Source organism: Oncorhynchus masou, chromosome 9 (assembly GCF_036934945.1).
Source record: "Oncorhynchus masou masou isolate Uvic2021 chromosome 9, UVic_Omas_1.1, whole genome shotgun sequence".
NCBI lineage: Eukaryota > Metazoa > Chordata > Actinopteri > Salmoniformes > Salmonidae > Oncorhynchus > Oncorhynchus masou.
This window is the reverse complement of record NC_088220.1, coordinates 80,561,228-80,573,739: the sequence shown is the minus strand read 5'-3', so window position 1 is coordinate 80,573,739 and position 12,512 is coordinate 80,561,228. Positions and strand designations below refer to the sequence as shown.

The 12,512-nt window shown below is 43.9% G+C and overlaps 2 protein-coding genes across 2 annotated transcripts in view; one reads left to right on the top strand and one right to left on the bottom strand.

Moving 5' to 3' along the window:
• relt (RELT TNF receptor) overlaps nucleotides 1-683 on the top strand; it is a 54,470-nt gene extending 53,787 nt beyond the window's left edge. The window contains exon 11 of the mRNA XM_064975282.1: nucleotides 382-683. Coding sequence (XP_064831354.1) covers nucleotides 382-386 — 5 coding nt within the window. The 3' untranslated portion in view covers nucleotides 387-683. The remainder of the gene's footprint in view (nucleotides 1-381) is intronic.
• Nucleotides 684-8,621: 7,938 nt separating this feature from the next.
• Nucleotides 8,622-10,866, bottom strand: LOC135545321 (P2Y purinoceptor 2-like). Its single transcript, XM_064972939.1, has 2 exons — nucleotides 10,015-10,866; nucleotides 8,622-9,241 (listed from the first exon to the last, which is right to left on the bottom strand). The coding sequence occupies exons 1-2, from the start codon at nucleotides 10,864-10,866 to the stop codon at nucleotides 9,014-9,016; spliced, it is 1,080 nt and encodes a 359-aa protein (XP_064829011.1). The 3' UTR covers nucleotides 8,622-9,013.
• Nucleotides 10,867-12,512: the final 1,646 nt, after the last annotated feature.

Below are 12,512 nucleotides of genomic sequence, written 5' to 3'. Positions count from 1 at the left end.
TGAACATTCTGATTCTTGGAGTGTCGTTGACTTCTCCCAGGAGTCCCTGGAAAGCACACACACACACACACACACACACACACACACACACACACACACACACACACACACACACACACACCCTCCCTAGTTAGTCATCAGTGACAAAAACACACACGTCAAGCTCAGCACATTTAAACGTGAGACGTACATAAATCACGGTTCATTCATGGTTTGTCAATGCTGACAGTTAGTGAGGAAGCTACTGACCCCTAGTGGGGATATTGGGAACACACACACACGCCACCTCTCAAGTCCCATTCCTGTGAGACAACATCATGTGAGTCAATGGTCAACCATTCTAATAATCTCTCTCTCTCTCTCTCTCTCTCTCTCTCTCAGGTTAACAGCTAAACATTTGCAGTGGTGAATGCTGGGTAAAAAAATAACTCTACCTCGCTGAGCGATGGATGCGATGGGATTCCAAAACGGTGACCAGAGAGGTTGATTTTCCTCTTTGTTGGGATTTGGGAAGTTAGCCTGGGTGCTTGTTGGGAACTTAGCCTGGATGCCAGACACAGGGAGACACTCATATTTATAACACAATCAACTTGTATTTTATCCTATTGTTGAGCAATAATCCTCTGTCTTTAGAGGCAGGGAGGAGAAGAGAGAAGGAACAAACTATTATTAACCCATGTGTGGTTGTGGAAGCAATAATAGTTTGTTCCATAAGACTCTGGGACAGGTTGGAGGACCTTAACACTGTCTGCACTTGATACTGCAATACACACACACACACATACACATACATACACGGTAGGTCTACATTCACACACACACACACACACACACACACACACACACACACACACACACACACACACACACACACACACGTACACATACATACACGGTACGTCTACATTCACACAGACACACACACACACACACACACACACACACACATACACATACATACACGGTAGGTCTAAATTCACACAGACACACACACACACACACACACACACACACACACACACACACACACACACACACACACACACACACACATACACGGTAGGTCTACATTCACACACACACACACACACACACACACACGGTAGGTCTACATTCACACACACACACGATAACAAGTATTATAGAAAACAACTCACATGTTTTGTCTAGATAAAATTTTGAATAATTTTTATAACAGATTTAGCTATTTAAACGATTTAGCTCGTCTTATGTTTGAAGCGCTGATTAGCGGAAGTTTTAGGCCTTCTGAAGTTTTAGGTCTTCTTGATCATGTTGAATGTAGTCTTATCTAGCAAATACTTGGGGGTTGAGCTCCAACATTGAGAGAGAGACTTAATGATATGCAAGCAGCATGAACTACATGTTGTACTCTTCAGCTCTTATAGATGGCTTTTAAAGTGGAACTGACAGCATTTTAGCAACATGAAATCTAATTCAAATTAGTTCATATACAGCACCACGCTAAGATATGATCATTTTCATGTTTTCATAAATTCTTAAAATGTTTGGTAATTAAGTAACCGGGAGGTTGCAAGTTCAAACCCCCGAGCTGACAAGGTACAAATCTGTCGTTCTGCCCCTGAACAGGCAGTTAACCCACTGTTCCCAGGCCGTCATTGAAAATAAGAATTTGTTCTTAACTGACTTGCCTAGTTAAATAAAGGTAAAAATATATATAAAAAAATAACCCCTCTCAAGCTTTTTCAGCTAGTTGACCGTCAAAATTGCACTGAGAAACGATGGGGAATAGTTAGTAGCCTGCTCGTCCTTCTGCAGCTCGCCTGCCAGTGCATTCTCGTCCCAACCAAGCACCCAAGCTAACTGGCTAAAGTGGGCTAGCTAGCTACTTCCAGAGACAAATGAGAGAACACCTTACTCTGACCATTTTTACTCGCCCTAGCAGAGCTGGTTGCTAGGCTGTTTGTTTACATGGAGCGTTCGTAACTAAGTATTACTCTTCTTTGCCCATGTTTACTGACACTGCATATATTCAGCCGGTGCTGTGCGTTCATACATGAATCAGTTATTCTGTGTTCTGGCAGAGACAAGAGACTCAGACTAGAGGGCTCTGAAATCAGAGGAGATAGCCAGAGTGAATTAGCGAACGAAAGAGATATGCTAACTGGATAATACGTCGCTCAAGTTCATGATAGCTAGCGAGCAAAGCGATTCACATTCTTGCTAGCGAACTAAATGACACCTCCATCTCTCGCTGTGTCGCCACTGAAAACAATATGAGGGGCAAACGTCACTCTTACTCACCCACTCCTCCAATGACATGACATCCACCTAGCAGCTAGCTAGCGTTAGGCTCCGTGTTTTTAGCTTGCTACATCAATAGATACGCTAGCCTATTAGCCACGTTATGACTGACTTGTGATCATTGCCGTTGCTAGTGTGATTGTATTGACATTCCCAGTTAGTTAGTTACAATCATCCGTTTTTGAAACTGAAACATTGCATCCCGAATGGAGGCAGCAAACAATGTACCAAGAAATGCATTCGTGAATTATATTAATCGTGCATTAAAATGCATCCATCTATTCTGCCAACAGTGCCTCGGTGTACGTCATGGAACGCTGAGTCAAATAGAACCTATTCTTAAAACCTCTTATCAAGTTGGTTTTGTAGCATAAACTGGGAATTTGATATGTTTGACTGATATTATGATTGCCTGTTTGTTTCCTATCTGCAAAGTAGTTAAAACGCTGTCAGTTCCACTTTAGCTTAATTTAGCTTCTCATGAAAGTTGAATGTGTAGTACTGAGCTGTAAATGGCTGTTTACATTTACATACGGCTGTATATATTCACATACGGCTGTATATATTTACATAGGGCTGTATATATTTACATAGGGCTGTATATATTTACATACGGCTGTATACATTTACATACGGCTGTATATATTCACATAGGGCTGTATATATTTACATACGGCTGTATACATTTACATACGGCTGTGTAAATGGCTGTATATATTTACATACTGCTGTATACATTTACATACGGCTGTATACATTCACATACGGCTGTATATATTTACATACGGCTGTATACATTTACATACGGCTGTATACATTCACATACGGCTGTATATATTTACATACGGCTGTGTATATTTACATACGGCTGTATATATTTACATACGGCTGTGTAAATGGCTGTATATATTTACATACGGCTGTATATATTCACATAGGGCTGTATATATTTACATACGGCTGTATACATTTACATACGGCTGTGTAAATGGCTGTATATATTTACATACGGCTGTATACATTTACATACGGCTGTATACATTCACATACGGCTGTATATATTTACATACGGCTGTATACATTTACATACGGCTGTATACATTCACATACGGCTGTATATATTTACATACGGCTGTGTATATTTACATACGGCTGTATATATTTACATACGGCTGTGTAAATGGCTGTATATATTTACATACGGCTGTATACATTTACATACGGATGTATATATTTACATACGGCTGTATATATTTACATACGGCTGTATATATTTACATACGGCTGTATATATTTACATACGGCTGTATATATTCACATACGGCTGTATATATTTACATACGGCTGTATACATTCACATACGGCTGTATATATTTACATACGGCTGTATACATTCACATACGGCTGTATATATTTACATACGGCTGTATATATTTACATACGGCTGTGTAAATGGCTGTATATATTTACATACGGCTGTATACATTTACATACGGCTGTGTAAATGGCTGTATATATGTACATACGGCTGTATATATTCACATACGGCTGTATATATTTACATACGGCTGTATATATTTACATACGGCTGTATACATTCACATACGGCTGTATATATTTACATACGGCTGTGTAAATGGCTGTATATATTTACATACGGCTGTATACATTTACATACGGCTGTGTAAATGGCTGTATATATTTACATACGGCTGTATATATTTACATACGGCTGTGTAAATGGCTGTATATATTTACATACGGCTGTGTAAATGGCTGTTTACTGTATATGTACATACGGCTGTGTAAATGGCTGTATATATTTACATACGGCTGTGTAAATGGCTGTATACATTTACATACGGCTGTGTAAATGGCTGTATATGTACATAGGGCTGTGTAAATGGCTGTATATGTACATAGGGCTGTGAATAGACAAGATGAATTGCCCTGTTTTTATTGAAGCTCTTAGATGTGTACAGAGGATGGTCGTGACAGGGACAGGGTCAGGGACAGAGTCCGGGACAGGGTCAGGGACAGAGTCCGGGACAGGGTCAGGGACAGAGTCCGGGTCAGGGACAGAGTCCGGGTCAGGGTCAGGGACAGAGTCCGGGTCAGGGTCAGGGACAGAGTCCGGGTCAGGGACAGAGTCCGGGTCAGGGTCAGGGACAGAGTCCGGGTCAGGGTCAAGGACAGAGTCCGGGTCAGGGACAGGGTCAGGGACAGGGTCAGGGACAGAGTCAGGGTCAGGGACAGAGTCCGGGACAGGGTCAGGGACAGAGTCAGGGACAGAGTCAGGGTCAGGGAAAGGGTCAGGGACAGGGTCAGGGACAGGGACAGAGTCCGGGTCAGGGACAGTGACAGGGAAAGGGTCCGGGACAGGGTCAGAGACATAGTCCGGGACAGGGTCAGAGTCCGGGACAGGGACAGGGAAAGGGACAGTGACAGGGAAAGGGTCCGGGTCAGGGTCAGAGTCCGGGACAGGGTCAGGGACAGTGACAGGGAAAGGGTCCGGGACAGGGTCAGAGACATAGTCCGGGACAGGGTCAGAGTCCGGGACAGGGTCAAGGGACAGGGAAAGGGACAGTGACAGGGAAAGGGACAGGGACAGAGTCCGGGTCAGGGACAGAGTCCGGGTCAGGGACAGAGTCCGGGACAGGGACAGTGACAGGGAAAGGGTCAGGGACAGAGTCCGGGTCAGGGACAGGGTCAGGGTCAGAGACATAGTCCGGGACAGTGACAGGGAAAGGGTCAGGGACAGGGTCCGGGACAGGGTCAGAGACATAGTCCGGGACAGGGTCAGAGTCCGGGACAGGGTCAGGGACAGGGAAAGGGACAGTGACAGGGAAAGGGTCAGGGACAGAGTCCGGGTCAGGGACAGGGTCAGGGACAGGGTCAGAGACATAGTCCGGGACAGTGACAGGGACAGGGACAGGGACAGGGTCAGGGACAGGGTCCGGGACAGGGTCCGGGACAAGGTCAGGGAAAGGGTCAGGGACAGGGAAAGGGAAAGGGAAAATGACAGAGTCCGGGACAGGGAAAGGGTCCGGGACAGGGAAAGGGTCCGGGACAGGGAAAGGGTCAGGGACAGGGACAGAGTCCGGGACAGGGAAAGGGTCCGGGACAGGGAAAGGGTCCGGGACAGGGAAAGGGTCAGGGACAGGGACAGAGTCCGGGACAGGGAAAGGGTCAGGGACAGGGAAAGGGTCAGGGACAGGGACAGGGTCAGGGTCAGGGACAGGGACAGAGTCCGGGACAGGGAAAGGGTCAGGGACAGGGAAAGGGTCAGGGACAGGGACAGGGAAAGGGTCAGGGACAGGGAAAGGGTCAGGGACAGGGACAGAGTCCGGGACAGGGAAAGGGTCAGGGACAGGGACAGAGTCCGGGACAGGGAAAGGGTCACGGACAGGGACAGGGACAGGGAAAGGGTCAGGGACAGGGACAGGGACAGTGTCAGGATGTGGGTTTGCCAGTAATTTTCAGTGCCTCTTTTGACACACTTAAATCAGTCCCAGACATTTTGGGGGAGGTGTGCTTTGTCCTGTGACTTCCTCTCTCCTGGCGTGTCACAGATCTAGGATCAGTTGACCCTCCCAGCTACACTGACCATTGATCAGTGGCATTTATCTCAAACCATGACCTCACTTCCTGCCTTGTGACGATTGCCTAGCAACAGACAAAGGCTAAGTTAGTAGAATAATCAACTCGGCTCTTTTGCCCCCACAGATAAAGCACTACAGATACACTATTCAGAGTTTTCATTCAAGTGTTGTTACTTATTGTTACACACACACACCTGCACACACACACACACACACACACACACAAACACACACGTTCCTGCTCCTCCAAGGAGAGCATGCAGACAGACCCTATCATCTCTGGGTCGTCTGGGTAAATGCTGTATTCACAGTCCTCCTAAAGGGAACTAACTACATTGCCACAGGAATACAAAATCATGACTGACCATCTCCATCTTATTCCTTCAGCTGCATTTCAAGTGTTTTCTACTTCTGGTTTTTTTAGGTATTTAAATATATTTTTTTGATTAGTGTCTGACATAGCTGCTTGACCGTGGAAACACAGTTTGGGTTTTGCAGTTTACATTTTATAAAGGGTGGATAATAATGATGATTATGATTAATTTGAACTATTATTTTATATTCTGTATGTTGCTGTTTTTGCGGTTCAGAACCATTGTCTGGATTTGATTATTTTTATGGGTTGAACATGTCCATGTTTTTATCTGGTCTGTTTCATTATGACACGTTATAAACTGAAGTGTTGCAGAAAGGAAAACAACTCATCTTCTCTACGTTGTAGATTGTATTTATTATGATATTACATTTTTCTCTATGATATTTTTACTCTTGAAATAAAGGAGAGGTTTATTTTGAGTCGTCTGTGTGTCGGCTTTGTGTTATAATGCATGAATGCTCAGCGATAAACGTGTGTGTGGTGTGCGTGTGAGTGTGTGTGTGTATGTGAGTGAGAGTCTGTATGTTTGTTAAATTACAATGACTGAGGTTGCAAAAAATAAAAGTCTGTTGACAAACATTGATCAAACATGGATGACGTTGATCAAACATGGATGACATTGACAAACATTGATTCACTATCAGCACAGTAAATTGACAGGGTGTCAAGTGTTAAATACATGGAAAGATGAGACTCACAGACACAATGGTTTCCTCCGTTTTGCTCTACGACCCCCCCCCCCCCAAAAAAAAATGTCTCTGGACTCGTCTGAAGTCGGCACATCCCATCTGCCAACTTCTGTCACTAGCTTCAGAACAGTTTGGGCTACACACCCTGTGTAAAGGTGAGACTCGTCGACATGTACAGTACATATTGGTTGTTTCGCTCTTGGATGCCCACAGGTTTCACAAGACTCATCTGAAGGTCCTCCTGGGACCAGTTAAAACATATGGAAATGCACTACTGATCAACCTGCTCAGTCAAGGGTTGTTCTTTTACTATTTTCTACATTGTAGACATCAAAACTATCAAGACATCAAAACTATGAAAGGACACATCGAATTATGTAGTAACCAAAAAAGTGTTAAACAAATCTAAATATATTTGATATTCTTTAAATAGCCACCCTTTGCCTTGGTAACAGCTTTGCACACTCTTGGCATTTTCTCAACCAGCTTCATGAGGTAGTCACCTGGAATGCATTTCAATTAACAGGTGTGCCTTGTTAAAAGTACATTTGTGGAATTTCTTTCCTTGTTAATGCGTTTGAGCCATTCAATTGTGTTGTGACAAGGTAGGGGTGGTATACAGAAGGTAGCCCTATTTGGTAAAAGACCAAGTCCATATTATGGCAAGAACAGCTCAAATAAGCAAAGAGAAACGACAGTCTATCATTACTTTATGACATGGCCAGTCAATAAGGACATTTTACTGAACTTTGAAAGTTTCTTCAAGTGCAGTTGCAAAAGCCATCAAGAGCTATGATGAAAGTGGCTCTCATGAGGACCGCCACAGGAAAGGAAGACCCAGAGTTACTTCTGCTGCAGAGGATAAGTTCATTAGAGTTAACTGCACCTCAGATTGCAGTCATCAAGGCAAAGGGTGGCTATTTGAAGAATCTCAAATATAAAATATGTTTTTTGGTTACAACACTTTGTTGGTTACAACATGATTACAATTGTGTTATTTCATAGTTTTGATGTATTCACTATTATTCTACAAAGTAGAAAATAGTAAAAACAAAGAAAAACCCTTCAACCCTTCACCCTTCTTTGGTGTTCTTAAACATTTGACCAGTAGAGTATATGGCGACTAGTGTCAAAAATAAGGGCTTAAAAACACATACAAACACATGTTTCCTGATCTTATATCGTTCAGATTTGATAAGACACTTCAGAACAAACTTCCTTTAGATATTTTGTGGGGGACTCTGTTGTCGTGAATCTGTTATTTAATGCATTTGTATTTTTTGATAGTTCAAGGGCTCTTACAATTCAAAATCAAAAAGCTAAATGATCCTTGGTATGACCTTCTTAAAAAATGCACCCCCCCTCTCCCTCCGGCTTAGACAAGGCTTAGACTCTTAGGGGTTAAGCATGAGTTTTTTCTTAGTAATTTGTAGTTGTGCCAGCTAGCAGTGAGCCTGTGTTGCTTCTATAAAGCTCTTTGTCTGGATCATATCCAGCTCCATCTGTGAGTCTTTGGGATGTTAATTCATGACTTTCCAGACACACCCAAGAACCTGCCCAAGTCATGCCTGGAGCTGAACAACTCTCTCTGAATGCTCTTACGAGGAGGTCCTCTTCAGACTGATGTACAGTCTGTGTGTGGTGTATGTAATCCTGAAGAAAGGTTGGTTAGATACACTGCAATCAGCGGCCCCTAAATATATATTTACTGTTTATTGTGAATACAGTATCACTAACGTCCCTGACATGTTATTACAGCATCTATTCTCTCTACACCCTCAGCATCAACCAGTGTATTCCTGCCTGGAGCTTCCTTAGCTAAGTCACATTTCAATCAATGAGTTACTGTTTTCCCCACTCACTTTCAAGTAAGACATCTGGTATTTCTATTGTATGTTGTAATCTCCCAGGATTTACCAGTCAGGGAAAGAACATTCAATAAAATATCATGACATACATTCTCCTTCAAACAGTCTAATAATATGGGCTAAATAATATTCCGTTCAGAGGAGGCAGTCATCCTTCCAGTGTGTTTGTCCGATGGACTTCACTCGGTTCAATAGCTATTCAGTACATAGATTGACTCTCCTGACAGTCAGAGCTGCTTCGAAAGGGCCGCCATCACGCTTCCTGGTTTCCTTGGCGATGCTCTGATTTGTGTTGCCGAGGTTACTACGGAAACCCTGCCCAGCCATGAAGTAAAGGACGGGATCCACACAGCTGTTGGCGCTGGCCAGGGGGCGTGTCACCATATAGGCCAGGCTGGACGCCTTCAGCAGCTCACAGCTCACCTGGGGATGAATACAAGAACAAATGATTGAAAGGTAAATGCTGCAGATATCCTCTCGATAGGGCAAGGACCTTTATATGTCAAGGATAATGACAATATCAACAATCATAATAGCAGTGGTTGAATTGAGCCTGAGCCAGCTGGAGCCAGCCTCCTGCACCTTGGGTGAAAGGTGAATCTACCTGGAGCCAGCCTCCTGCACCTTCGCTGAAAGGTGAATCTACCTGGAGCCAGCCTCCTGCACCTTGGGTGAAAGGTGAATCTACCTGGAGCCAGCCTCCTGCACCTTGGGTGAAAGGTGAATCTACCTGGAGCCAGCCTCCTGCACCTTGGGTGAAAGGTGAATCTACCTGGAGCCAGCCTCCTGCACCTTGGGTGAAAGGTGAAGCCACCTGGAGCCAGCCTCCTGCACCTTGGGTGAAAGGTGAATCTACCTGGAGCCAGCCTCCTGCACCTTGGGTGAAAGGTGAATCTACCTGGAGCCAGCCTCCTGCACCTTGGGTGAAAGGTGAATCTACCTGGAGCCAGCTTCCTGCACCTTGGGTGAAAGGTGAAGCCACCTGGAGCCAGCCTCCTGCACCTTGGGTGAAAGGTGAATCTACCTGGAGCCAGCCTCCTGCACCTTGGGTGAAAGGTGAATCTACCTGGAGCCAGCCTCCTGCACCTTGGGTGAAAGGTGAAGCCACCTGGAGCCAGCCTCCTGCACCTTGGGTGAAAGGTGAAGCCAGGCAGAGCCTTTAAAAGCGTAGGATTCCAGTGGTTGTGGTACTGTACCTGGGAGGGATCCATCTGCTCCAGGTATCTGAGGAAGTAGTACACACTTCTGGTCAGGTGGAAGGGTAGGAAACACAGCATGAACGCTGCTAACACGATGATTATCATCTTCACAGACTTCTGTTTGGAGCGGTGAGGAGCGATCCTCCCGACTCCCCTCGACTGGCTCCCCCCTGCCCCCCAGGTGGGCTCCAGAAGCTTCCTCACCATCAGTCCATAGCACACCATCACCACCATGAACGGGAAGGCAAACAGCAGCATAGATACCACCAAGCTGTACACCAGGAAGTCATGAAATAACTCTGGACTGGTGGTGTCGAAACACACCCTCTCCGTTCCCTCGTCCCTGGTCCGTGAGAAGTAGAGGACGGGAGCCTGGCACATCAGCACACACGCCCACACCGCAACAGACACCAGCCGGGCTCTCCTGGCGCTGACCCAGCTCAGTGACCTCATCGGGTAGCACACACCCAGGAAGCGGTGCAGGCTAATGCAGCACAGGAACAGGATGGAACCGTAGAGGTTAGCGTAGAACAGGAAGCGGATGAGTTTGCAGAACGGCTCACTGAAGGGCCAGTCGTTCTCGTCGGCGTAGTAGTAGATTAGGAAGGGTAGGGTGAAGATGTAGAGCGTGTCGCAGACCGTCAGGTTGAACATGTACACCGTGGAGGGCCTCCAGAGTTTTGTACGGAACAGGATCACGTACATGGCCGTGAAGTTCAGGGCTAGGCCAATCACGAAGACCAGAGTGTAGCTGACAGGAAGCAGGATGTACTTGAAGTCCTCCTTGAAGCGACAGCGACAGTTTTGCACGCTGCTCTCATTGGTTGAGTTGATGGTGAAGGTAGCCATCTTTGTTCATAAACAGATCTGAGGAAGATACAGAGGTTTACTGATATGCGCGCACACACACACACACACACACACACACACACACACACACACACACACACACACACACACACACACACACACATAGAAGCTAAAGTGGGATAGTAATGATAAAACTGTATTAGCCAATTGTATAACTCTTCACACTAAGGCTATGGCTAAACACTCCAACACTCCAAAGCTATGACTAAATGTCTCTGTTTACTTGCTTCTAAACGCATATGCATGAACGCCGCAGCTGGAATCTGAAGTTCATTTTGGCATAATACCAATAATTCCTTCATATATGTCTTTCCTAAATGCCAAGATAAGAGAGGGAGGAGTGGAGGAAGAGGATGTTTTGTCCTTTTCACATGAGGACGAGGAGATAGTGATTGATGTCCGAGCTGTTCCAACAGATAGTCAGTGATCCATTGAGAAGTTATTGTCCTATTTGGATAGGTCATGGCAACAGGATATGATAACTAGGGTCACAAAGGGAGGATATATTACTGGAAACTTTCAAAAGTTTACCAGTAAACTACCAGAATTGTGGTATCTTTCAAGGATTTTATGTATTCTATCACAATACATCTAGTGGCCCCTTTTGGGTACTTCAGATTATCACAGGTGTCTAATAGTCTCTGGCCCTCTGTGTGGTCCTATCACATGTACAAAAAAAGGAAATAAATGAATCAGATGATAAAATTTTTTTTTTTAAATTGAATGACAAAGCTGTAAAACATAATCCTAAATATAAACCATAAATTTAGTGAATAACATTGGTGTTTAATATGAAGGTTTCAGCATGAAATATATTTTATATTTATTTTTTTACATATTTATTTTACTATGTTAATATGTATTTGCTGTCAATTTTTGGGTGGCAAACGAGTGTCAATTGTGGAGGAAAAAAAGTAACTAATTGGAAGAGTTAAGTGAGAATAATGCTATCGTTGATGAGATTATTTTTTTTCATTAATTTGTCAATTATCTCGAACCATCTTGTTTGAACTATATCTACTAGAAACTCATGTACAATATTGACACATATAAACAAAATTAATATTATACTGTATATGAATAATACATTTTAAAAAAGTTATTGAAGTTATAAATGACCAAAGTCACAATAGATTTCCATAGATCTTTTGTTAATTACCTAAATTAATTCTGGTAACTTTCATAAATTACGGGTATCTTAGCAACCCTAATGATAATACACAGAAACACACACGACATGGTACAGCAACACAATTAGTATGAATATATTGTCATAACACAGAAACACACACGACATGGTACAGCAACACAATTAGTATGAATATATTGTCATAACACAGAAACACACACGACATGGTACAGCAACACAATTAGCATGAATGCGGTGTCTCCACTTTGCGATGACGAAGATCTAATCCCTGAGATGAAGATGGCAGGTGAGTATTTTACAGTTGCCTCTCATTACTGTAAACGGTTAACTTTTCAACAGCTTTCATATATGGACCAACTGTAAGTATACAACAGACTCATGAACAAACACCCTTACACACAAACACGCACACACACACACACATAAAAACAAATATGATCACCTACGGTGACGAGCATACCATGTGTGTACAGGC

Bases quoted from the DNA above. Each gene is read 5' to 3' on its own strand.
- LOC135545321 (XM_064972939.1), bottom strand. From the start codon at position 10,866: ATGGCTACCTTCACCATCAACTCAACCAATGAGAGCAGCGTGCAAAAC. The intron at 9,242-10,014 runs GTACAGTACCAC...ATTCATCCCCAG, and splicing joins AGCAGATGGATCCCTCCCAG to GTGAGCTGTGAGCTGCTGAA.